Below are 25,234 nucleotides of genomic sequence, written 5' to 3'. Positions count from 1 at the left end.
ATTGAAGTTTCGATCTTGGCAACGGACGTGTCTACGAAACGGCCTGCCGGAAGCTATTATTTTCATTTTGGCTGCTAATGACCGACCGCTGCGAAGACCGAGACCGCGTCGAAACGACGTCCTCTGGACACAATAATACCATCGACGTCGACTAGGTTGTGCAACGGGACACGGTCGACCGTTTGTCTCGCGGACGATCAACGATCTAATCAAAATAATAATTGCATAATGGCGCGGATTGACGAGCGGTGATCGCGATCTCCCGCTGGCTGCCGATAATACGACCCGCGCGCCGGTGCCATTATTATTAGAAACGTAAATATTAAAGTACGGGCATCATCGTTATTTATAGCTGTTGCACGATATTCGCTAAGCGAAATACAAGAACCCGCGTCCAGCATCAAGGCTCCTCGATACGGTCCAAGATCGAGGAGATGACGACCCCGGGCCATTTGAATCGACACTGAAAACGAATCAGAGATCATGCGTGCACGTGCAGGGTGCATTTAATGAGCATATTGATTGTCTGTTTCAGCATGTCACGAAACCATCCCCACTTTTCTAATTTGTTTTCCAGAAGTCGTTTTAACCGATTCTTTTTAAATCTATTTGTATTTGTCGGATAAGACACGTTGATAGGTTAATGAGACACATTAACACTGAACCTACCACGGTCAAAATGACCGGTTTTATGTTTTGCAATTATTGAAATTATAAAAATTCATTCATGGAAATTAGTGGAATAAATTTTTTGGTCCAAGCATCTGTTTATATTGCCTTTTTTTATAAGGTAACGTTTACCAAATAGTTTTGATGCTTGGTAGGTTTAGTGTTAATCAGGCACAAAGAAAAATACCGAATAGTACACATTCATTAATTATTTGAATGGCATAAAAAAGATAAATACTGGGGGTCCTGTTATGGAAAGACGGAGTGAATTTACTATAATTTTTAGAGCATTGATAGACCTTCGAAGATTTTTAAAACGATCACTTGGACTAGGAAGAACTTTACAGTGCCAATGCCACGATATAAATCACTCTCGTGTACACAAGGATGGACCGCCTAATGCGTTCATCTAAAATCGTGTTGTTTTTGCTGGATCGATTGAAAATCTTTGAACAATTCTCATGCATTGCGAGAATTCTTCAAAATTATAATGCTAAATTTCTTCAGCTTTTTTTCTAAGTTATCAAGGTCACCTTGAATGATACATTCTGTCTCCACGTGATTGGACAAATTTCCGGTCCAGCAGCAATAGTAAAAAATAATAACAATGAAGAATAATTTCAGGTGATCACGTTGCTGCGATAGGAAGTCTCGGGGCACGTAGCACACGTTTCAACGCACCTTCTCGCTAATGCATTGTTTCGAAAAACCTGGGTAGATTGCGTAACATCAATTAATTCTAACAGCGTGGTCCAAAAAGGTTGAAACTGATTGTGAGTGAAAAACGCCAAGCCAATTTGCCTGAGCCAATTGTTGTAGATGTATTTGGTAATTCGATGCAATTTACAAAGTGTCTTGCAGAGCCATGAGCCTCATTCTTCAAATTATCCGAAACCGCGTCTGTGACAGATAAACTGAAATGTTGTATTAGTTTCGAGCCTTTTGGTGACATGTCTTGGACTAGAGGTTCCGAAGAACAGTGATCGAGGATCATACTCGTTCGGGAATTACGGAGATTAACCCTTTGCACTTGGCGCAATTTTAATTCTAAAACTAAATTTTTCTTCCGTCTTAGAATATTTTCATTTTATTCGTACGAAACTGATCCGATTTCCACATACAGTCAAACCTGTTTTCGTGTGGTCAGTTTCTATGCGAATTTTATTTATTGCCAATTGGCAATAGGCATGATTTACTTATTTCTACACTATGAAATAATAATTTGTGCACTGTAACGGGCATATAGAGCCAAGGATATAAATTTAAATATAAATCTTTTGTTTCGCGAACAAACTTCTCGAAATTTAGGAAATTAATGTTGTGACCTGAAGAAAGAGCAGATAAGATATAAAAACATCGTTCAAGAAGTTCCTTATTAATCCCTGTTGCTTTCGAAGTTTTTGTAATGTTTTTGAAGAAACGTCTAGCCGTGTTACCATCATTTGCGGAGCCACCACGTACGGTGTTACAAAGATTTTCAAAAATTGTGACAGGCAGGTTAGCAGATATTTGCAGATGATTTTTGTCAGAATCCCTTCTAAATAGTTCGAACTTAATGCAATAAAAATTTCAAGATGGAATCTTTTGAGACTTTCTAGTTCTGCTCTATTAAAGTCAGCTAACCGGCATAGAAAACTGGTACTTAAAAAATCTCTAAAAATTATTGTAAAGGACTTTATTAACGAACTTTCTGAACATTAATGCAAATATTTACTTATGTCAATATAGAATATCGTGCATAGAAGCTAAAAGATTTATATTTATTGTCCGACATAATTTTCTTTAGAACAAATATAAACGTACGATTTCACCGTATTACGGTTCGGAGTTTTCACGTATTGATTTCGATACTTGTATCGCTATTAAACGAATCATTATGGGTATAATTAGGCTCAGTAAACATTCCGAAAGAAAAATATATGAACGTTATATCTATTTTTTCCGACATGACTTTTTTCCACCTAAAATGGCCATTCGCGACACTGTGTGCTGGAGCCGTTCGATAGGTGGTGTCCGATAGGTGTGCAGCCGCGGTGCGTCGACAGGGAAATGCATCTGGACTGGGGCCAGGTTCAAAAATACTTCGAATTTCGACGGATCCGCCGATGATCCACGACCACTTCGCGGCTCCCGTGGCTCGAGCCGGTGATTCGTTCTCCCGCGGGTTCTTACGGGAATTAGAGTCGGTCGGGATCCACTGCTCCCGCGGGTTTCCGCGAATCATCACTATTTCTGTTGTTGGCGGTGGTGGGCCACGTGTGTGTCTCTCCGGGTCTCTCCCACGGCGAGTCCCGGCGACCCGCCACCCCCGTCCGATCGAATAAAGCCCGGCGCGTAGTCCACCCACAGCCTCCGGACTCGTCGGGCCGTGTAAAAATTGCGAGCAACGTCATCGCCTCTGGCTGATTCACGAAATCGAATTCGGGGCCGAGGGCGAATCTCGAGCAACCTTCGGACGCGCACGGGTCCCTCGTCGACGACGACGACGACGACGACGACGACGACGACGACGAATCTCCCCGGTACGCCTCTCGGTTCCCCTGTATTTTTAAATCGCCCCCAGAGCCGGCTCGCGAATCTTCCGCGATCGCCGCGCTATAAATCACTGTGGTCTCGCGTCTCTCGGTCGGACGGGGGACCTCGAGTTACCACGCTCGGTCAGAGTTCTCTCTCCGCGAGACCGAGGAAGCTTGGAGCGGCTAGAGAGGTAGAGAGAACGAGCGAGAGAGAGAGAGAGAGAGAGAGAGAGAGAGAAGGAGAGACCGAGTTTGGTGGGAGTGAAACCGCGGTGAAAAGGGATGGAGGGGTCAAGGGAAAGAGAGGAGGGGGCGAGAGAAGGATAGACAGCCTTTTGAGACCCCTCGGTGACCAGTTTAGTTCTGCTTGGCATTCGAACCTAACCGCACGAGAGATCATGTGACAGAAGACACCCGTGGATCCTCTCCGAGCAGATCCAGGATCTCGGGACAGCCTTGCAGGCGAAACCGGCCGCGATCGAGACGTGTCGAACGGACGCGGTACCGACGTGTTACGGTGATCGTCCTCTCTAGATCGTGCTTCTCTCTCTCGTGACAGTGTCTTTCTCTCGCCCGGTGATTGATCTCCGAATCTGACGTTTCCGCGGCCAGCAGGAAGTGGCGCCGTAAAAGGCAGGACAGCGAGCGTAGTTTCCTTATTCCGTGATCACCGTCCGCGATGCTGCATACCCGCCGCTGCCTGGCCCGAAGACACGTTACAGCGCGCAACACGTGCGCCCCGATCTAGATCAACAAACACGACAGCGGTCGCTGCGTGGAAACGGTGCAGGTTGCGTATAGGTCCGCCGGTGGAAAAGCAGGAAAGCGGTGCGCCATTGGGGCCGTACGCGTCGAATGACATTTGTGAAATCCACGCACACATTTCCGCCGGTCGGCGAGCAGGAGGGTCGTTGACAGCGCGGTCGGGTACGCCGACGAAGCGTACACCGGTGCCTCGCTGTGTTGTCGTTGCCACATCGTCGTTTCACCTTGCCTCACCTCACCTGACGTCGCCTCGCCTTGCCTCGCCCCTCGCCGCACCCCGGAAGAAGAAAGAGAGTGTTCCAGTTCGACGGCAGACGGGGTCACCGGGGTTTTCGCGGCCACTTCCGGTTCTATCTTGGTGGTGCTCGTTTCGGGACGGGTCCGCGAGGCCTCCGCGACGGTGGAACGGAACGGGACGGTGTCGGGAAAGGTCGCGAGCAGCCAGATATGAGGTCGTCCCGCCGGTACACGGGCTAAGAATATACCGCGCGAGTGGATCGTTGAACCGGGGCCTTCCTTTCTTTCCACGTGTCTCGGCGGGCCGAGGGAAATAAATCAGAAACTTTCTCCGCGCTTCGGCCCGTCCACTCCGCTCTTCGCCCAGTGCTCTTCGTAAACTATGTCGGGAGACACCACGTCCGACGAGGAGGGATCGCAGGAGGACTCGCCGCGATACGACGTCGACGATCTGGAGATCATCAAGACCATAGGTGAGCACCCTCTACCATGGAAGCCGAGACGCGTTCGATTTCTCTCTCTCTCTCTCTCTTTCCGTGTTCGACGACCCGGCTTTCTATTAGCTCTACAAATTGATTCCTTCGCCTCTCCTCGGCTCTGTTGTTTAATGAAGTTTTGCAATGTAGCTGCAGCAGCTTGTCCCAGAGAGTAGTCGCTGAAAAAGAAGTCAGAAGTCAGCCTTCCTGAAAATAAATTGCTTCGACACTCGGTTCACGGGACGCGTCAAAATGACGCGTTCTAGTATTTTTAATTTTCGATTAGCGAGTTTGTGAAGAGTTTGTTCATGAAGAATTACTCAACGAACGTATAATTTACGATTATCGAGTTTGTAAAGAGTTTGTTCGTGAAGAATTGTTGAACGAACGTATAATTTAGGATTACTGAATTTGTAAAGAGTTTGTTCATGAAGAATTACTCAACGAACGTATAATTTACGATTACTGAGTTTGTAAAAAGTTTGTTCGTGAGGAATTATTCAACAAATATATTCCTTGGGCTATATATCACAAAAATGTCTCAAACATTTGGGTACACGGGTTCTCGTTATTTTTATAAAGCACTGTAAAATAAGCGCTCTTAGTGCTCCGTAAAGCTAGTCTTAAAATAAATCTACTGACAAACTCCAGTAAATTTTTATGAGCACAATAGTCTTTTCCTCGCCAGCTATGTATAGCTCTATGTCCTCGTATGAAATATTCAGAAGATATTAACAATTATACTGCGGATTTTATCGCAAATATGAATAAATGAAATACAGTACTAGAAAGGTATTAGAAGAATTTAAGGATACCGAGTCGAACAATTTTTATTTTGCATAAAGATCCGCTATCCATTGAGAATAATAACGCATTAACCAGTTAACTGCGTTCGACGTGTACACACGTTAATCCAAAACTCTATTGCGGTGCGGTTAATGAATTGCTAATTTCTTATCGAGTAAAAATGTAATTCCTTCTCATTTTGCTTTACTTTTTTCGTAAAATTTATAATAGCGGGGTTTGGCCTGCGTTCAACGTGTATATTCGTCGTTGCTTGATTTTAATTCCGCGCCCCGTGAGAGATTTTTAAAATTAAACTTTGCAGTTAACAATTACAAATTGAAAGTTTGTCCTTTTAAACATATGAAAGGAAAGCTGCATTGCCTGTGGGACGACCCAATATTTGCAAACAATCGGAATAGATTCGAGCGTTGATAATCCACGTCGCTTTCTATGTTTACTCCATTTTAATGTAGTCAACTAATGAATTTGTTGCGTACTCTTATTCAATGTGCACGCTGTATTTTCGGGATTTACTTTTATTAGTTCGTTTTGTTCTGTGTAAACTACACGCACGCGTCTCTACGTTCTGTCTTTTCTTTCGCTCCTTCACACGTATTCACTCATTCTCTCTCTCTCCTTCTTCGCGCTCACTTGTTCATACTCGCTCACTTGTTCATACTCGCTCTCTTTCTTCACGCTCATTTGTTCATCCTCGCTCTCTTTCTTCATGCTCGCTTCACGCGTACTGACACATTCTTTCTCTTTCTCTCTTCACGCTCACTTCACGCCGCTACAAATTGAAAGAAAAGTGGTGATTTTGATTCAGTGAAATTTTCAATACTTTTTTTTTTACTTCTTCGAACGGTCGAAGTTAAGCAAATAGTTGTTGAACGCAACGAAACAGCTGATGATCTGAGGAAGCTAGGTCTGAGTAAACTGCCATAAGGAAACTTTCCAGCTGAACGAATACACGACTTCCTTGCTTGCTTTTGCTGATTTATGCAAGCCATTGGAAATTGTTCGTTGGGCGCCACTCGGTTGTTTGGAAAGCTACTCTTGCATTTGTCAATAATTTCTTATGGGTCATACAATTCCTCGTTTTCAAACGCTTCGGCGCTCTTGAATGTTCTTGATCGAAAAGTTCCGCATTACCATTCTGAAAGTTTTACTGCCAAATTTTACATACTGCATAAATCAGACCAGCTTCTCCTTAAACTAGAGCAAATTAGTTCTTTAACCTCTAGAAATTCTTTTAATTCAATTAGAGAAACAATGCAGGAGTGTTTTATGTTCTTATAGTGTCTTGTAGTGTATACTTTTCTTCATTTGGAGGATTGGTACTTCCAAAGCTCAATAGAGTTGTGGTAAGGGATAAAAGCGGAGGGATTGAAATAAAATTATAAAAATAATGCAATAGGGATTAAAATAAGATGATAAGAATAAAAGGAGAGGGATTAAAATAAAATTATAAGAATAACAGAAGAGGGATAAAAATAAAAGGGGAGGGAGTAAAATAAAATTATAAAAATAAAGAAAGAGGTATTAAAATAATATGATAAAAATAAAAGGAGAGGGGGTAAAATAAAATGATAAGAATAAAAGAAGAGAGATTAAAATAAAATCAGTTGATCAGTTGCGAGAATCACGAATAAATTTGTATACCTAATATTTGCCTTGAGGCTGTGTCGTAGCCTGGCGATCGGAGCATGGAGAATATTTATTTTTCTTATCTCGATTCGTTTTACCGTTGAGATCGGTTTGATCGACGAGCCGCGAGTGGTAAGATTCATTATAAACAACAGTCGATTAAATTTCGCTCGGGATTTCGATTTTTCGAAGACTTTCTCGTCGGAGGATGGGCGCATTGACAAGCGACGCGTATATGGGTCGCGATGATTTTGAAGGAAAAGTTAATTAGAGACTCGACTGAAAGGAACTAGCTGTACGAGTGTAATTGGAGTAGAAATTGTTTTGAAATTATTAGAATCCAATTGAATCCGTGAAAGAAAATCGAATGGTACATCATTATTCTTGGCTCTTCTGATCACCTAACTAGTTTCATTAACATTGCTATCAAAATTGTAGCCGTATCTAATAAAATTCATGGAAAATGTATCTCGTATGAGGAAACAAAATTTAAATATCCTTTGTTATGGCAAACATTAAAATCCTTAAGAATCAATATTGTTATATATATATTTGCATCTACTGCTTTGAGATCAACGTCCATTTCTCTTATTGTACTAAATATAAGCAGCTAATAATTTAGACTGGCTTCTAGAAAATTACAATTTCAATAGAAATCCTAATAAGGCGCTTCGAACCCTGAGTCAAAAGGGTCTCAAGACACTGGGCCCGCAATTTAAGGTTTAAACACGATAGCGCATGTCTTTAAATCCAAACTTGGACTTTCCATCACTAATTTAATCTCCTAAAATTAAAATGCCCCCTTTCCACGATCGCGCGCATTGCTCCGAAGACTGTTGCACTAACGCTAAACCCACCGAGCGTTGAAAATGGCGGTCGTTCCTCGCGAAAGAATTTGTGCAATTCCAAACGGTTCCAACACCAGAAAGTCTAATTAAGGGCCATGTACATTAACTTGTTTTTAAGAGGGTTTTAACCATGACGTGTTTTAAAAAATGATTAATAAAGGCAGGAATGTAAAAATGAGCCATGAAGGACATTCATGACAAATACACCGTCTAGTTGTAATTGCAGTTGGTAAAAATTTGTGATTTCGAGTCTGCAATTGCGGAGCGTGGCGCAACGAACGCGGTCGATTGCAGCTTTTCCAGACGATAGTGGGATTGTTGTGGAAAAGTGGTAGCATCAGAAACGTGAGATCATTCTCGTAAAACGTAAAACGATTTTTCGCCTATTTTTGTCGGTAACGTGGTCACTCTACCTTATCGCGAATCTACGGAGTCTTGACGAACCAAGATGGACTCGACGCTCGCAATTACGGAAAATAAAACGGGTCAGACGGGCACGAGCGGCGTGCGGTCGCAAATTCGTGAAAGAAGGAAGAGGGCTCGCCGGGAGAGAGACGTTAATTCGGTGGAATGAACGTTTCCCACGGCGTAATCTTCTCGCTCGAGGAAAATGTCAGAGACGAGCCGAGAGGCGAACTACCCTCGAAGCGGGGAAGTGGGCCACTGGAGAGTGAGAGGCCACCGAGTGTATATTTAACTGCTCGTTAAGTCAGAGTTACACGAGACTCTCGATCAGTAAACTGCAGGTGTTCCGCTGGTGGTTTTTCAAACATTCCGAGGCCTCTTGCGAAATAATTATTTATACGTCCGGCACCAATGATGGGAGCGCAAACGTTGACGCCGCGACACGCTGCAAAATCAATCCGTTGAAGAAAACGCGAGAGAAAGAAAAACGAAGGTGCCAGAGAGCACTGAGACACAACATTATTAACGCGTTTCCACGATGTTTTCGGGAGCGTCCCGTTTTCCTGAGCTACGGACAAACGCGAGCGAGCTCTCCCGTTAATCCGCGAATAATCGGCGATCTTGAGAACGCGACGGCGAAATAAATCTTCGCCGGTGAACGTTGGTCCTTTATCGCTCCGTTTACTCCGAGCCCGCTTAGCTCGGATCCAATCGTGAAACAGGCACGGCGGCGGAGATCGATCAGGACAGATGCGCTCTGCCAGCTTCTTCGAGACGTAAAACAAGTTTTGGATGCGCACCAAAATCCTCTCGCGTGTCCGACCGTGGAGAAAAAGCCGAACGATCGAGCAGGAAGCGGCTGGCGTTTGTGCGAAATTCGAGCAAAGCCACCTCGACGAAGGGACGAATGAACGGGCTTGCTCGAAGTATCCGAACGAACCAGGTGTCGATACAATGAATTCTCGCTAGAAGTCAGCTGCGCGGTTCTTGCGAGAGACATTTAGACGAAATCTGAGTTTCTCGCCGATTTACACTGTAGATAGGTTCCTTAGAAAGCCCTGTAAATCGAAATCGTAGATTTTTGCACATAAAACCGTGTAAATCGAAAACAAACTAAAATGCGCATAATTCAGTCACTTATTTCAACGTAAGATAAAACTAAATATATCTAAAAAACATAAAAATAACGATCTATTCATAAAATGACAAGAATATAAAGGTATATGTGTGTAATTGATTTTACACATAGAAGCAAGAAATATATATTAAAAAATTTAACCAAAAATTTAATTACTGTTGTCACTTCCACAGACTATTGAACTTTATACACGGTAGTAAGACGGTTGCTTCAGAATAGAATGGAATTCAGAATAGGATGGAATTAAAGAATGACTAGAAATATAAGCGCCAATGTTACCAAGCGAATGGAATTAAAACATGACTGCAGAAATTTTTTGTTTTCTTTTTTTTTATACCATATTTTAAAAATCATGTAAAAGTGAAATCATGTAAATATAGTACCGTGTAAATGTCGCTATCCATCTCTATGTCATAAATCTACGACACAGAGACGGATAATGACAAGAAGGCTGAGAAAATGTCTTTCTCAGGAAAAAGAAAATGACTTTCAACCGCGGATTGACTTAGAACGGGAATTTACTGTACAGTGATTTCTCCATATATGTCGCCAAGACCTGGACGATACATGTCGCGCAATTATCCCCACTACCGCGGGTTATACTCCGTGAGGGGCCACGAATCTCGAGAGGCCTCCTGGACGATATACAACGCTAACCAGACCCGTGTTGTTGACATATAACGAGAATTCACTGTATTTCTCATAACCGAGCCCTCGTCTCTCGTTTCCCCAAGCTAACGATTAAAATTGAGAGGAAAGATCTGTTTCTTTTTGTGGGTCAATCCGGACGAAACAGTCCGTCAAAAACAGCGACCGCGGCGGCTGACAATAATCGGGCAATTACGGCCAATTAAAAAGTTGTCCGAGGATTTCGTGAAATTACGAGCCGCTTCCTGCAGGGTTTCGAAAGAATGGTCGCGTCGTGACAGTTTAACGATAATGGTACCGTTAACACGGGAAGAAATCGTGGCTTCCAGACGCAAACGCGACGCGAAGACCGACGACGTCTGGGACCTTGAGGGGCTCGTAAACGAAGTCGGTTGCAGCAATTACGCAAATTTCGGCCGGCCAGCGGAACGGTTTGAAAACAATTTCAGCCCGGAAACGGCTCCTCCGTCGGTTTTATCATTGACACCTGTTCCCCGATCGTCTGGGAAGCGTCGAGCGGCGTTGGCCACGCTCGCTCGCGCGATTTCCCTCCCGATTCGGCCGTTGCCAATTTCTGCCTGTATGCGCGTGTGCGCGCGGAGAGTGATACGGAGGAGGAGGACACGATGTCACGTCCCTGATAAAACGCGTCGCAACCACGGCCAATTTGCCGGTTAATTCGGGCGGTACGGTGCGACACCGAATGCGAACTATGAGCGGGACCCCCTCCCCTCCCTTAATTGGTCGCGGTACGACGAGCAGAGACCGGGGGTCCCTCAAAGTCACCTGCATTTCGTGGGAAAAGTGCATTAAACAGACCGGGCAGATTGCACGCCGGCTAGAGAGAGCGGCGGTAATTAACGATCGCGCCGAGCGATCTGCGACACGCGTGTAACCCCTTTCCTCGGGACGCGTCACGCCGGAACAATTTGCACTTGACTCCGAACCAGACGCCGATCATTGCGTGATCGGAAGTCTTCGGTACGGGTCGGTATAATCGGTTCGCTCTCGATTAAATTAACTAGCCGATACACTCTATTTCTTTAATGTCGCGCGCCCCTGTTTCAGAAAAACACGGAAACGCTTCGACACTTTGTTAACACTCGGCCTGCCGAGCACTGACAATGTACAGGGTGTTCATTCGAAAACTTTCCAGCCGAATATCTCGAAAAGTATGAAAGAATCAGTTTTTTATTTGAGCGGCGTTTTCAAGATCACTTGAAGGTCAACTTTGTTCTTTCAAATGGAAACCTGTATTTTTTATTACGGGATCTTATTGTACGTAAAAGGACCAGCAATTTTCGTAGGATACTTTTTTTTTATCCGCGCACTAGTTTCAGAGATATTTAAAGAGAAGTAGAGTGAGGCATATTATTGTGTAAACATTTTTGACGCAAATCGTTGATGTTTTCCGACTGTGTGCTAGCACGTACCATTTGAAAACAAAATTGTCCTCTATTGATCTCTTGTTCATGTTGTCTGTCTTTCAATATAAGATTGTACCATTTAGTCAAGTGTGAATCATCGTAATAAAAGATACAAAATCGTAGTACAATTAATTGTGTAAAATGGTGTATTCTTTAGAAGAACGAGTAGAAATAAGTTTTATTTATGGAGCTGATGAGCGTGCTCGTCGAATTGCTGCTACGTTTAATGAGAGACATCCTGATACACGTGTTTCTCATACGTACGTGTTACAAAGTTGCGTGTTAAAGTTGTAATTAGTTGCAAAGTTTAAGAAAACAGGATCGGTGAAAAATTTAGAAAAAAACCAGCCAAAATTCCTAAAAGAAGCTGATCAAATCGAAATTATAGGACAGTTTACTGTGAATCCTGCTAGTTCAATTCGACAAGTTTCAATGGTCACTGATGTATCAGTGGGATCTGCGCACAAATTACGTGAACATAACAAGTTTCATCCTTATAAAATGCAGTTGCATAAAAAATTATTGGAAGACGACTTTGACAGGCGGACTGAGTTTTGTGAGGAATTAACAAATATGATCAACGTCACTCCTAATCTAATTAAAAACATTTGTTTTAGTGACGAATGCACTTTTTTCTTAAACGGTGCTGTAAATCGTCATAACTGTCGTTATTGGAGTGACGAAAATCCACATCTTATTAGAGAAAGTAATACTGAATGGCCAGAAAAAATAAATGTTTGGGACAGGCATTTTAGGAAATGCTATTATAGGTTCTCTATTTTTCAAAGAGAATTTCAATGGCAATCTGTATTTGTTCAAAATCGTTGCAGGCGTCACCGGTAACGCAAAAACCATTTCGGCAATACAGAGGCCATAAAGTTTTTGCGCTAATCCGCAGACGTGCGGCCTCGGTGCTTGGGTGACGAAACCTTGTGTTTACGTCTGCCGGATTAGTTGTCGCGTGGGCCATCGTTTCCCATATTCCAAAATATCAAATCCGTTACCCACCGTCCTTGTCTCCTGTGCAGCAGCGGTCGTTAGGGCATTGCCCTCGTGCCCTAACTAACGGTCAACACTGCCAAATCCTTTGTCATTTTCAAAAACCCCACTCCTTATTCCTTCCGCTGTCGGTGGCCCCGCACAGTATAAATAACCCGCGATAACCCTAGCGTTACCCCTAACCCTTTGCTTTGGCAAATTCTATGATCGACTGATTACTGTATCTGGGACGTCTCGGCACACCGTTCCTTTGTACTCAACCACTATTTTGTTAATATATTTAATCCTCCGTTACACGCGTATTTTGATCTACCAGCACCTTTCCCGCATCCATTTTCCAGTCACCTGCCTACATCTCTTTCCGTTCGCTCCTGAGTCACTCTGTGCCTCATTCGCTTGACTATATCCTCAATAGTATTTAAAACTGGGAGACATACTTTTCGAGATATTCTGCTGGAAAGTTTTCAAATGAACACCCTGTATATTGCCTTGTAAGTAGACTCTATGGATCTCTATGCAAAATAAAAATTATTTGGCTCGGAAAAGAGAAATTTATATCTTTAATGATTTCAATGAACTGAAACTAATACATTAATTTAGATTTTCCGCAATTTTTATTGTAATTTGCGCTTGGGTAAAACAACGTATTCATTCCGTTCTCATGAAAGCTCCGCAGCAGTTATAATTAATGTAAAACAAAAAATTTGAAACCTGTTATTCGATCGGCGATTATCGTTTAATCACTAGCAAAAAGAGGAGATGCTTGAATCCTCAACTCACGTGTTTCAGCTGGTTTTATAATTATCCTTATTTCCTAAATGATTATTTTTTTTTTATTTATGAAAGATGCATGGAGTAAAAGTGACTTTTACACAGCATTATTATGCTGATTCAATTTCGTTAAATATCTTCAAATATTTTATTTAATAAATTTATATTTACTAAGTTTGGAACGTTCAAAAAAGGTTTTTATTATGCGATCTAAAAAATGATTTCTTGTGGTCTATGCTCAATAAATTGAACAATCTGTGATCAAAATGATAGTAGTAGCAAACAAGAAAATGCAGCTGCATAAATAGCAGTATCATGCCATTTATCATGCATAATGTTAATTATTTCTAGGTGTTTTGCTAGCGTATAAGCTAGCGCACCAATTAATAATGTTGCCTCGAATGGCAAAGTAGGATCTAGATCCATCTGATTAAAATTGATGAGCTTCGAAAAGGTCGAAACACTTAATACTGTGATAAATACAATTCCCATTTGTTTAAATGCGTTGTTCTAATCCGGTAGAATATTCAGAGAGCTAATGCAAATTATTAGGCACAACAAGAAAATCAATATTAACCCCAAAGACGTAGGTTCAAAAATATATGAAAGAAAATTGATCTGACCATGTCTGTAATGAAATTATCCCCATAAGAATCAAGCAACTATTAACAAATTCAATCTATAGTAGAGTATGATTAAAAACTAGTACATCCAAAAATTTTCTCATTGGGATAATAAAATTAACGACGTGATACCTTTCCAGGGACCGGTACGTTCGGCAGAGTGGTGCTCTGCAGGCACCAAGGGACGCCATTGGCCCTGAAGATCCTCTCGATGGTGGACGTGATCAGGCTGAAGCAAGTGGAGCACGTGCGCAACGAGATCACGGTCCTCAAAGAAGTGAATCATCCCTTCATCGTGAACATGTACGTGTTAACATCCTCCTTTCTCCGGACTCGAGATCCGATAAACCTTGATTCAGAAAATTATATTCCTCGGCAATAAATCGCCGGGATTTCGCCCCGCGCACACCGCGAGAGGAAACGAACGTATCGACTCTACGCACGCCTAATTAAGAAAGTGCCGGGTTTCTCGGTCGAACCGAAGAAATTGTGGAAAAGAAAGCGTAACAAAAAACGACGAGAGTGATTTCGTACCGATCTGCTGCGAACGATTTGCGTCATTTACCGTCCAATTAGCGGCCGGTTGGGTCGCAGAGAAACCGTCGAGGTTTCCTTCGAGGTTCGGAAAAATCGTTGGACGATTGTAGCGAGCGCTCGATCCTTTTCAGGTTGTGGAGCGGAAGGGACGAAGCGAGAGTGTACATGCTGCTGGAATTCGTGGCCGGAGGCGAGCTTTTCTCCTACCTGAGGGCAGCCGGCCGATTTTCTGGGCCCACCAGCTGTTTCTACGCAGCGGAGATCGTGTGCGCGTTGGAATACCTTCACAGCAAACACATCGTTTACCGGGATCTGAAGCCCGAGAACCTCCTCCTCGACAGCCAAGGCCACCTAAAAATCACAGACTTCGGCTTCTCGAAGAAGCTCACCGACAGGTAGAACGGACTACGCGTTCTCTCGGGAACACCGTCGACTTAAGGGCCCGGGATAGTCACGCGACTTTTTAATTAATAATTTCCATTCACAGCCTTCAGCCACTGACTTAAGATCCGTCTTGATCTTCATCCGACGGGTCCTAAGTCTGTGACTAAGCTTGTCACATTTTTTGCTCTGTATTATCGATATTATGAATTCCGACGCCAGAAATGTGCTTCAAATTTTTTGGCTTTGTTTCGCAGAGAATCAAGACAAAATATAGCGCAATTTAGTGCATCGAATAAAGACAAGAATGTAAAAATGAGAGCCATGAAGCACATTCATGACAAATACTATTTGCAATTGCAGTGGGTCAAAATTTGTGATTTCGAGTCTACAATTGCGAAGCGTAGCGCAACGAACGTGGTCGATTCCAGCTTTTCCAGGCGATAGTTGGATTGTTGTGGAAAAGTGAAACGTAAAACGATTTTTCGCCTATTTTTGTCGGTAACGTGGTCACTCTACCTTATCGCGAATCTACGAAGACCGGGCCCTTAGCGATAGTCGACACCGTTGTCTACCGGTTCTCGTCGCGCCGCCGGGAAATTGCCATTGTTCGCACTATCGCGACACGAGCTATGCACGCGATAAAGCGATAACAGGATCGATGTGAACAGGCTGATATTTTTTCATTGCTCCGTTACCGTTCACCTTGACATTCGAAACGGAATGTACACTGTACCGATAAGTACTTGACACAGGCCGCGAACGTATGACCGATCGTATCGGTTCGAAATGTCGCGTCCGGACGTATAATAATTTTATTCGTTACTCGCCGCACGATAGGCGGCGTTTCGCGTGTAATTACAGTCTTCTCTCGATATATGTCGCGAACGCCTGGCAGATAAAAGTCGCGCAACTATCCCCGCTACCACGGGCTATACCCGCTGAGGGGCCTCGAAGCTCGAGAGGCCTCGGACGCCGAGGGGACCACTACTAATCCAATAACAAAATTTCTTTATTTTTCATTATTTTTTTGTGGAACTTTCGCCAACGTATTCGTGGCAATTTTGTAATAAAATGATACCAAATATGATATAATTCCGATGATATTTACATAGAAAAGATCGCATTGACATGCATCGTATAGGACTGGTGTGTTTACTCTCCTCGGCGACCGAGGCCTTCAGAGCTTCGTTATCTTTTTCCATGTTCGGCGTGGATCAAAGAGTAGTATTTCCTGGACGATATATGTCGCTAGCGCGACCCGTGTCGTTGACATATATCGAGAAAACAGTGTATAGCGAAAAAAGAAATTATTTTAAAGCGTCATCCTCTTCGCAGAACATGGACCCTGTGCGGGACGCCCGAGTATTTGGCGCCGGAGATCATTCAGAGCAAAGGGCACAACAAGGCTGTGGATTGGTGGGCCCTGGGGGTCCTCATCTACGAGATGCTGGCTGGATTTCCGCCATTTTTCGATGACAATCCCTTCGGCATCTATGAGAAAATACTGAGCGGCAGGATAGAGTGGCCGAAACATATGGACCCCATTGCCAAGGACCTCATCAAGAAGCTCCTGGTCGCAGACAGGACCAAGAGGTTAGGGAACATGAGGCAGGGTGCTGATGACGTGAAGAGGCACCGGTGGTTCAAGCTGGTCGAGTGGCCATTGGTAATTTATCAGATTTATGTGTACAAATCAGTTCCATTTCCGTTTGCTCAGGGTTTTAGAGGCTACTCCATATCTTCTTTGTTTCTCTTCAGTTTTTCAGTCTTCAGTGAAACCTGTTTTTGTGCGGTAGATAAGGACCGCATAAAAGAAACCGCACAAAAAAAAAATATTCGAAAACTTCAAAAATAGCTATAACAAATAATTTTTCACAACATATTGAAGAAAATTTTTTGACGCAGTGGAGAGGGACTGCATAAAAAATCTCACTTAGAAAATATGTCAAAGATTTACGAAATAGCGGGAAAGTGCTTTCCAAACAAAATAAATAATTAAATTACACATGCAAACATTTGAAAAAAAATTTAATTTCTCATTTTAAACATGGAGAAATTTTCAAAATGCATATAATTCAATACTACTCGTAGTAGATCAAAACGCGCACCTTCTTGTGATGAAAACATTACAAGGGTGTTATAATTCATACAGTAAGGAGCAAAACTGAGTCCACACTATTTGAAGCAACATAATTTTTTTTAAAATTAGCGATTCCGACCAATTTAAATTTTTTTCAAAAATTTTGTACACCTCGTCTAATAAACTAATCCTTCTAACTTCTCAATAACATTCAAGTCATTTGATCTAATTCTAAAAAAGTTATGCTGTTTCAAATAGAGTGGACTCAGTTTTGCTCCTTACTGTATACCGTATAAAAAATCGCACAAAAAATCGCATAGAAAAGGACCGCACAAAAACAGGTTTGACTGTACATATTTAATTTACTAAGTAAGATATTCAACTTTTATTTACTCGAGCTGGTAATGTGCTAGAAAGCTGTATAAATATAAAATTTCTAAGAACATGATTTATGCAACTTGATTTAATAGAGAGAAACAAACTACTACACGTGACTAAATATTCGCTGTATTAACAATGTTAAATGAAATCAATTTAGTTGAATATCATGGAATATTCAATTTGCTGAATTAATATATCATGACTACTAACAACTACTCGAGTTAGAAAGCTGATGTTACAAGGGAATACCTTCTAACATCTATAAAATGGAGGACGTCCACAAACAAGAACCTGGAGACTACTAGCAGAATGTTTAGAATTCTATTTCATTTCCAGTGAAGTACAATATTCTAATTTGTATTGTTCAATGTTAACAGGTAACTCAGAGGGCCCTAAACCCCCCAATAAGACCCCGAATCAAGGCTCCAGGCGATGCGAGCTGTTTCGACGACTACCCGGAAACCGATTGGCGATCGCAGCCTCCATTGCCGCCGGAGCAACTAGCACTGTTTCAAGACTTCTGATGAATCGTTTTAAATATTTCTTTTTTTCAACCACGAACTATCTCTTGTAAAACACTGTGAATCGGACACAGGAGCGTATCGAGATCGCGTCAACGGCGTCTGTACAAAATGGCGGTCGCGCGCGTCAGTTCTACGTTCTATACTTTGTACATAATCCTTTTTTCTATTTCGTTCTGCGTTATTTATTTGTACGCGGTGCGCAGCGTAGGCGTCTCCGTTGTTTTTCTTTCGAATTGTTGAGACGAGGCATACTGTAAATAAAAAATTGAAAGCAGGAGCGTGACGGACCGCAGGACAGAACAGGGTTCTATCTCGATGGAGACGTTTGATACGTATGTTTCTTTCTAATGCCTAAGCGACAAAGAGTGTTAACAGATCCATATATATATATACATATACATATAATTTTGTAAGACACGCGTGTGTCTAGTATTGTTACAAACGTGTACATGTGATACAGATTGTTAATAATTAAACCGTGCACTTTTTTCCAATTTCAAGCCTGACGTTCCGTACCGCCGGCGCTGAATCACGGTGCGCGCCGGAAAATCGATGTCCCTTCCTGCGTGCAAAGCCGATCCAAGATCAGATCTGACCGTGCAGACGTGCGAGGTCACTCTGTGATTAATTCGCAAAGAGCCCCGTGAATTATTGATACCGAAACCGGACACGCGACGCCGTCGAGTTCCCGCGAAACGCAGCTTTCTGCGTCGACGGAAGTCGTCAGTCGACTCGCGATTTTTACCTCCAAAGGTGGTCTTTGACGTGTGGTCTCCAAAGATGCCGAAAAAATTCTCCAACAAAAATCATAGGGTCGTACATTTCAAGGGCGACTTCAAACGACGAATCGGCGCGACGGTCAACGTCATCGACATCGAACCCGCGAACGAAACCGATTCGTCGAAGAACCAGGAGAAAGTGCCCACGAACAGGGACATCCTGAACGATTTTCTGGAGAGCACCTCCATCCACGGTCTGCAATACTTCGGGAAAACGGACGTGAAGGTCGGGGTTTTCGGGAAAAGCCTGTGGACGTTCACCATGCTCCTCGGATTCGCGTGTACGCGACGATCAGTCCCCAGTCGACGATTCTCCGGGGGAAACGATTAAGCGAACGCGTTCGTTTCAGGTTCCACCGTCATGGTGATACAGTTCCTGAACCGTTACAACGAGAACCCGACCAACACGTTCATAAAAGCGTTCAACAACCCGATATTCAAGGCGCCGTTTCCTGCAGTCACGCTGTGCCCGTTCTCGCCGATCCCTCAGGAAAGACAGAAGAGGATCCTCGACGGCATCAACATACCCGCGAACATGTCCACCAAGGTTGTGCTGGATCTTCTGAAGTATGTACAGGGTGTGCAGGAACGTTCGCTGCCAAGACTAACACGCTCACTGCCAAACTCGCGCCCCGAAACATCTCCGGAAGTAAATAAAAGTAATTTTGTCTGTGGGACTGGAAAGTTCGAATTCGTCACAGCGTTTTTAAAACCTCGTCGGATATTATAAATCCTAGTGAAATTATATTTACGCAAATAGATGAACACTATTTTTTAAAAAGGAACGAAGAACTGCGTTTGTCGTGTACGATCAACATGGCGGTCAACGTGTTAGGAAAATTGATAGCTGGACTGTGGATTTTATGCATTTATGGGAGAAATGAATTAATATCAAAATGTCATTTTCACTTTATTAAAATTATTATGAAAAAGGAGAAGTTTTGCAATTGATGTAGACAATTTGTATTCTGCATAAAGATCCACTGTCTACTGACGGCTAAAATTCTTTTTAATCAGATGCCATATGTGAAGTGGCCATATGTGAACTGTTTGTTTGTGGCCTTCTTTTCATATTTGCTTATAATGAAAATGGGTTAAAAGTACAGTGATTTCTCTATATATGTCGCCAAGGCCTGGATGATGTCGCGGGGTTATCCCCACTACCTTGGACGCCGACGAGTGTAAACATAACACGGCTTGGGTATGTCTCCTGGACGAAACACGTCGCTGGCAAGACCCGCGTTGTTGACATATATCGAGAACTCACTGTATCGCCAATTACGACTCGAAGCTGAAGCTCAAAATTGTGGTCTTAATGATTGTGCTCAATACAGATACGGTCACCTTATTACGTTTCCGTATGCGATGCGAAGTTACGAGGACAATGACCTGGCTGAACTGTTGAAGGCGAATCATTGGACCCTCGCGGACTTCTTGAAGATCCTTGAGCCTTGCGAGGACATTCTCGACTCGTGCTGGTGGAGCAGCGAGCGAATCGATTGCGGGAAAGCGATAGTGCTCTCTCACAGTTCTTACGGACTCTGTTGCTCCTTTAACTATCTTCTTGAAGAGTTCGTGGGCCGTGACAAGCAAGTATCTCTGAGACAGCCGTACCTCTGACCGGTTGTTTCGAGCGATCAATTTTTAAATGGCCCGCTTCTTCTTTGAGTTTTGCATGTTTCACAAACAAATCATTCTCTTTGTGGACGTTCAGGAACCAGCCAACCCCGAAACCCATTCGATCCGTCGACTATGGACGCAGAAGCGGTCTGAAGCTTTTGATAAACAAGCGGATACTTAATAGCGATAGCGATACATACGAATCGTCTCGATCCTCTATGTCGATCTCGAACAGCGACGGCATAGCGGTACGAGGAAATAATGTTTTAATAATTATAATTATCTCGAAGAAATGTGAAAATTGATGGGACACCTTCTTTGATCCCTTGAACAGGTGCTGATCCATCACAGCCTCGATTTCCCAGGACTCAACACCAACTCGTACATTCTCCAGAAGAACAACGAGCTGCAGGTAATAATCGGATCACACGGTAATTACTAGACTAATCTTTATACAAATTTCCATTTTCAGAATTTTAGTGAAATTAAGACAAGGGAGAAAAATCATTTTTGCTCTTGGTAAAAATAGAATAAAAATAGTATTGACCCTGTGGTTTAGCGTATGTCATAACTAGACAGCGTATTTTATGCATTTACGGCAAAAATTAGTAGATGCAATTTGAAACAGTAAACATATTAGAAAAATTTGGAGACACTTTTATATTATGTTCAACCAACTAAACATATTAAGAAAGGAAATAAATTTCTATGTCACTCCAACTTGTTGTAATTCGCGAACAAGAATTTTTATTTTGCATAAAGATTGCGCAAAGCAGTCGGCTAATTAGAAAAGAAAGTTCGAATTTCAATCAACACTCCAGCCCCCTCGTTTCGTGAGATCGAGGAAACTGAAAAAAGTTTGATCAGGATACATTAATTTTTGTTAGTTTTATACACTCTTAAATATGGAAGGAAACAGAGTGAGTTATAGGCATTTGATGCTTTTTTCTTCCAAAAGCTGTTGGAGCTTAGTTGGGATGTGCTACCTCATTCGCCCTATTAACCAGACCCTCAGATTTTCATCTCTTAAGGTCAATACAAAATTCCCATAATGACAAAAACTTTAACTCTTTGGTCGACGAAAAAGTTTCTCGCCGAAAAACGCAAGTTGCGTGAAAGATGGAGAAGCATTATGGAACAAAATGGCACTTAGAATAATTCAATAAATGTATAGCGAAATTTAAATGTACTGCGTTGAGTTTCCCTTACAAATCGGCACGAACTTTCCGGACAACCCAACAAAATGTTCTGCCTAGATCAGCGTGAGTCCGACCATAAGCACGGCACCGGCAGGCCTGTATCATCGCAACAGGGAAGGCAAAGTCGCCTCAATTTGCGTCAAGGACAGCGAGGCTCTCGAATACTTTCCCGTCTACACGTACTCGAACTGCTACGCGAACTGCAGAGTGAAGGCGATGATCAGGATTTGCGGATGCCTGCCGTTCATCTACGAACACTTGACCAAACACTATAACATCGCCGTAAATGCTCGCTGTGTACAGTGACTTCTCGATATATGTCAACAACACGGGTCTTGCCAGCGTCATGTATCGTCCAGGACCCGAGCTGTGTTATGTTCACACTCCTCGGCGTCCGAGGCACCTTGCGGGGTATGCCCCGCGGCAGTGGGGATAATTCCGCGACATTTATCCTCCAGATCCCGGCGACGTATATAGAGAAATCACGGTATTTCCTCCCCGGATAACTTCCGGACCCCATACAACAGCGAAATGAATTTCAGTCGTGCGAGCTCGAAGGCTTGATCTGCATCCAAAGGAACACCAAGCAGATAAGCATCATCAGGGACGTTCGGACGCCGAATGTGACCTGCACCTGTAAGATACCCTGCGAGCAAGTCATCTACAATGGCTTTCCCAACTCGATCGATCTCATGCACCCGCAGACCGCGACCAGCTAGTGAGTCGAAAGAAAACATTACAATTTTGAGGACTCTTTCAACTTGACCTTGAACTCTTTGAACTTGAACTTGACCTTGGGTGATCAAAATGTTGGAACCAATTCGATAAGTCGACGATTTTACATTGAGACAATGAATTTTTAAACGGCAGTCAAGCTACACCGAATTTCTATCATTTTTGTGTGATGTATTGACGTTTCAAAATTATTAGACTGCGGATTTTATGCATTTATGAGAAAAATTGGTAGGTGTAATTTCAAGCAGCAGACAAATTTTGAAAAATTAACTTTTATACATATATATATAACATATACAGTGTTTACTCGATATATGTCCAAACCACGGGTCTAGCCAGGTAAATCCTGGCTAAATCCTATACCAGAGGGTTTTGCACAAATGACAATCCGACATTGAAAGATCTTTTTATTGCACCGTGTACTACAAATTCAACGTCCACAGTAAAAGCTGTTCAGCGTGGACCGCCGCGAATCGAATTTCAGCGAACAATAACGCGATTAGAACATCTAGTACGTCTGTTCCAGTAAAAACGTGACGAGCGACGACGCCATTTTGCGGGTGTTCATGCACGCGCAAGTTTTCGTGACGATGGAGACCGTGTCGGCGGCCGACGAGGTTTATCTGTTGGGTAAGGAACTTTCGAAGCCGTCTCTCTATCCGGTTGTGGTTGACTATGGTTGTCGGTTCCAGCGTCGATAGGCGGGATATTCAGCCTGTTCCTCGGCAGCAGTTTCCTCAGCGTCGTGGAGATCCTCTACTTCGTCAAGCTGTTCTGCCACGCTGTCTATCGGCGTCGGAAGAACGGCTCGACCGCGAAGAAACGGAAACGGAGGAGCTACTGGGACTACGAGGACTACGAGGACTACGAGGACACCAGACGGAATATTTATTGATCGACAGGAAATCGATAGAAACGAGTTTCTCCCACGGACACACTAAACGCCGCCGCCTTTCCCTTCCCTCGCCGCCATTTCAACGACGGCTGTTCCGTTTTCGCGAGCCGATCGAATCGGATCGACCCGTTACGCGAGTTCGGACAATCTATTGTGTAACGCCGGCCGGTGTACGCGGCCAGGCAAGAATCTGGAGCAATTAGATCTATTTCGAGCGATTACTGGAACGCCGCGGAGGCGTTCGCGCCCGTAAAAATATTTACTGATCCCGTGTTTCCGCTTTGAAGCCCGACGCATCGACGACCTTCCCCGTCACCCGCTGACGACGAACCCTTTGACTAGATCCAAGAACTATGAATGCAGCGAGACCGACTCATTTATCGGAACCGTCGTCATCAGAATGCTCAATTTACATCGCGTACTCGTTGCTGAGCTCCTATTATGCAAACTAACTGCTCGCTGTATATCGTTTATCCGAGCTCATAACATCCGGAAAAACAATCGCAGCTCGCCTGTTACTGATACTGATAATTTTTACTATTGATTTTAATTAATAATAATTTTTACAAGTGTCGCGTATGGATCGCCTTGATACCGAAGACTTCAGATATCGGAGGTTCGGATAGTCGAACTCTTGTCCCCTGAACGGCCCCGATAAATAGAATCCTTCCGTGCCGAGAAACTGGTTTATTTATTCATCGCTAACTAGGTGCAGCGTGCGTTTCTTCCGATCGCGTCGAGACCGGAAATGGACGTTGTTCCTCGCCGCTCAGGATAGCGCAACGGTGCCTCGGTGTTCAATTCTCGGCTGGCGCACAGTGTCGCGAATGGCCATTCTACGTGGAAAAAAATCATAGATCGTTTCACGCTTCTTCAAATCGATTGAAATTTTCTGTTAGGTCATGAAATGAGATTCAACATGTGTAGAACCTTTAAAAATAATATTTATATTGAAAAATATTATATAAGTTATGGAAACAAATATAAAAATAAATAAAAAATATGATATTAAATAAGTACAACAATAATATCTAAATATAACAATATAAAAATAATTCTTCGCTAATATCGATGTCGCTAACAACTAAGTTACTTATGGGATTAGACGGAAGTTCTTGTTAAGAGTAGATCTAACACAGTTGTCGGTAGCGAATTTGTATTTTTTTGCGGTATCCCCCTGCAATAATTTATGATGGGAAGTAATTAACAGCATTGCTATTAAGTCGTAGTTTATAGATACACGCGAATTCTTCCTTGTGTGGCCAATCCTAAACCTTCTTATGTCTTTGTTGCGAGCTTCTTGAGCCTCTTCAGACATCATGCCAATTGGCAATAGGCATGATTTACTTATTTCTAGGTTAGCAGATATTTGCAGCTGATTTTTGTCAGAATCCCTACTATATAGTTTGAACTTAATGCAATAAAAATTTCAAGATGAGATCTTTTGAGACTTCCTAGTTCTACTCTATTAAAGTCAACTAACCGGCATAGGAAACTGCTACTTAAAAAATCTCTAAAAATTATTGTAAAGGACTTTATTGACGAACTTTGTGAACATTAATGCAAATATTTACTTATGTTAATATAGAATATCGTGCACAGAAGCTTAAAGATTCATATTTACTGCTCTGACATCATTTTCTTCAGAACAAATATAAACGTACGATTTCGCCGTATTACGGTTCGGAGTTTTCACGTATTGATTTCGATACCTGTATCGCTATTAAATGAATTATTATGTGTATAATTAGACTCAGTAAACATTCCGAAAGAAGAGTATATGAATGTTATATCTATTTTCTGACATGACTTTTTTCCACCTAAAATGGCCATTTGCGACACTATGCGGCGGCGCCGTTTCTCACAGGAAAATGGAGAACGAGTGTAGCACTTTGTCGCGGTTTATTTTTAAGCGGGCAGATATTCGGGGCATTCGGAGTATCAAATAAATCGGTAATCCGATCCCCGGTGTGTACCAGCTACTAGTCGATTGCGTAACGGCGAATCTGTTGGTTTTTACTCGGCGTGCAGCGGCCGGACGATAGCGAGATAGAGCCGCGATCCTCATAACGTCTATTTTCGGGGCTGCTATCGAAAACACCGATTTAGTTCTCCGTGTACGCCGAATGTTGCAGACCACCGATC

At 42.9% G+C, this 25,234-nt stretch overlaps 3 protein-coding genes across 4 annotated transcripts; 2 read left to right on the top strand and 1 right to left on the bottom strand.

Moving 5' to 3' along the window:
* Window positions 1–812: 812 nt before the first annotated feature.
* Window positions 813–3,186, bottom strand: LOC143365516 (uncharacterized). The gene is made up of 2 exons (XM_076805755.1): window positions 3,169–3,186; window positions 813–3,138 (listed from the first exon to the last, which is right to left on the bottom strand). Exon 2 carries the CDS (start codon window positions 2,891–2,893, stop codon window positions 2,501–2,503), a length of 393 nt encoding a protein of 130 aa, XP_076661870.1. The 5' UTR covers window positions 2,894–3,138; window positions 3,169–3,186; the 3' UTR covers window positions 813–2,500.
* A 23-nt stretch (window positions 3,187–3,209) lies between these two features.
* On the top strand, window positions 3,210–18,356 carry Pka-c3 (Protein kinase, cAMP-dependent, catalytic subunit 3). The gene is made up of 5 exons (XM_076805754.1): window positions 3,210–4,660; window positions 14,096–14,258; window positions 14,624–14,887; window positions 16,212–16,542; window positions 17,715–18,356. Exons 1-5 carry the CDS (start codon window positions 4,570–4,572, stop codon window positions 17,859–17,861), a joined length of 996 nt encoding a protein of 331 aa, XP_076661869.1. The 5' UTR covers window positions 3,210–4,569; the 3' UTR covers window positions 17,862–18,356.
* Window positions 18,357–18,628: 272 nt separating this feature from the next.
* LOC143365514 (uncharacterized) lies at window positions 18,629–23,653 on the top strand. Of its 2 annotated transcripts, none has more exons than XR_013084558.1 (4): window positions 18,629–18,921; window positions 18,991–19,207; window positions 19,975–20,508; window positions 20,595–20,694. XR_013084558.1 is itself a non-coding variant. In XM_076805753.1 (4 exons), exons 1-4 carry the CDS (start codon window positions 18,642–18,644, stop codon window positions 23,087–23,089), a joined length of 804 nt encoding a protein of 267 aa, XP_076661868.1. In that variant the 5' UTR covers window positions 18,629–18,641; the 3' UTR covers window positions 23,090–23,653. The 2 variants fall into 2 exon arrangements, 1 of the variants encoding a protein (XP_076661868.1); XM_076805753.1 differs by lacking the exons at window positions 19,975–20,508; window positions 20,595–20,694 and adding exons at window positions 22,721–22,824; window positions 22,887–23,653.
* Window positions 23,654–25,234: the final 1,581 nt, after the last annotated feature.

The sequence above is a fragment of the Halictus rubicundus genome, chromosome 2, assembly GCF_050948215.1.
Source record: "Halictus rubicundus isolate RS-2024b chromosome 2, iyHalRubi1_principal, whole genome shotgun sequence".
Taxonomy (NCBI): domain Eukaryota; kingdom Metazoa; phylum Arthropoda; class Insecta; order Hymenoptera; family Halictidae; genus Halictus; species Halictus rubicundus.
This window is presented reverse-complemented; position numbering and strand designations above follow the sequence as displayed.

Coding starts and splice junctions, on each gene's coding strand:
- LOC143365516 (XM_076805755.1), bottom strand. CDS start 2,893: ATGATTCGCGGAAACCCGCGGGAGCAGTGGATCCCGACCGACTCTAAT.
- LOC143365514 (XM_076805753.1), top strand. CDS start 18,642: ATGCCGAAAAAATTCTCCAACAAAAATCATAGGGTCGTACATTTCAAG. Junction 19,208..22,720: donor GTTGTGCTGGATCTTCTGAA/GTATGTACAGGG, acceptor CGTCTGTTCCAG/TAAAAACGTGACGAGCGACG. Junction 22,825..22,886: donor CGACGAGGTTTATCTGTTGG/GTAAGGAACTTT, acceptor TGTCGGTTCCAG/CGTCGATAGGCGGGATATTC.
- Pka-c3 (XM_076805754.1), top strand. CDS start 4,570: ATGTCGGGAGACACCACGTCCGACGAGGAGGGATCGCAGGAGGACTCG. Junction 4,661..14,095: donor GGAGATCATCAAGACCATAG/GTGAGCACCCTC, acceptor ATACCTTTCCAG/GGACCGGTACGTTCGGCAGA. Junction 14,888..16,211: donor TCGAAGAAGCTCACCGACAG/GTAGAACGGACT, acceptor TCCTCTTCGCAG/AACATGGACCCTGTGCGGGA.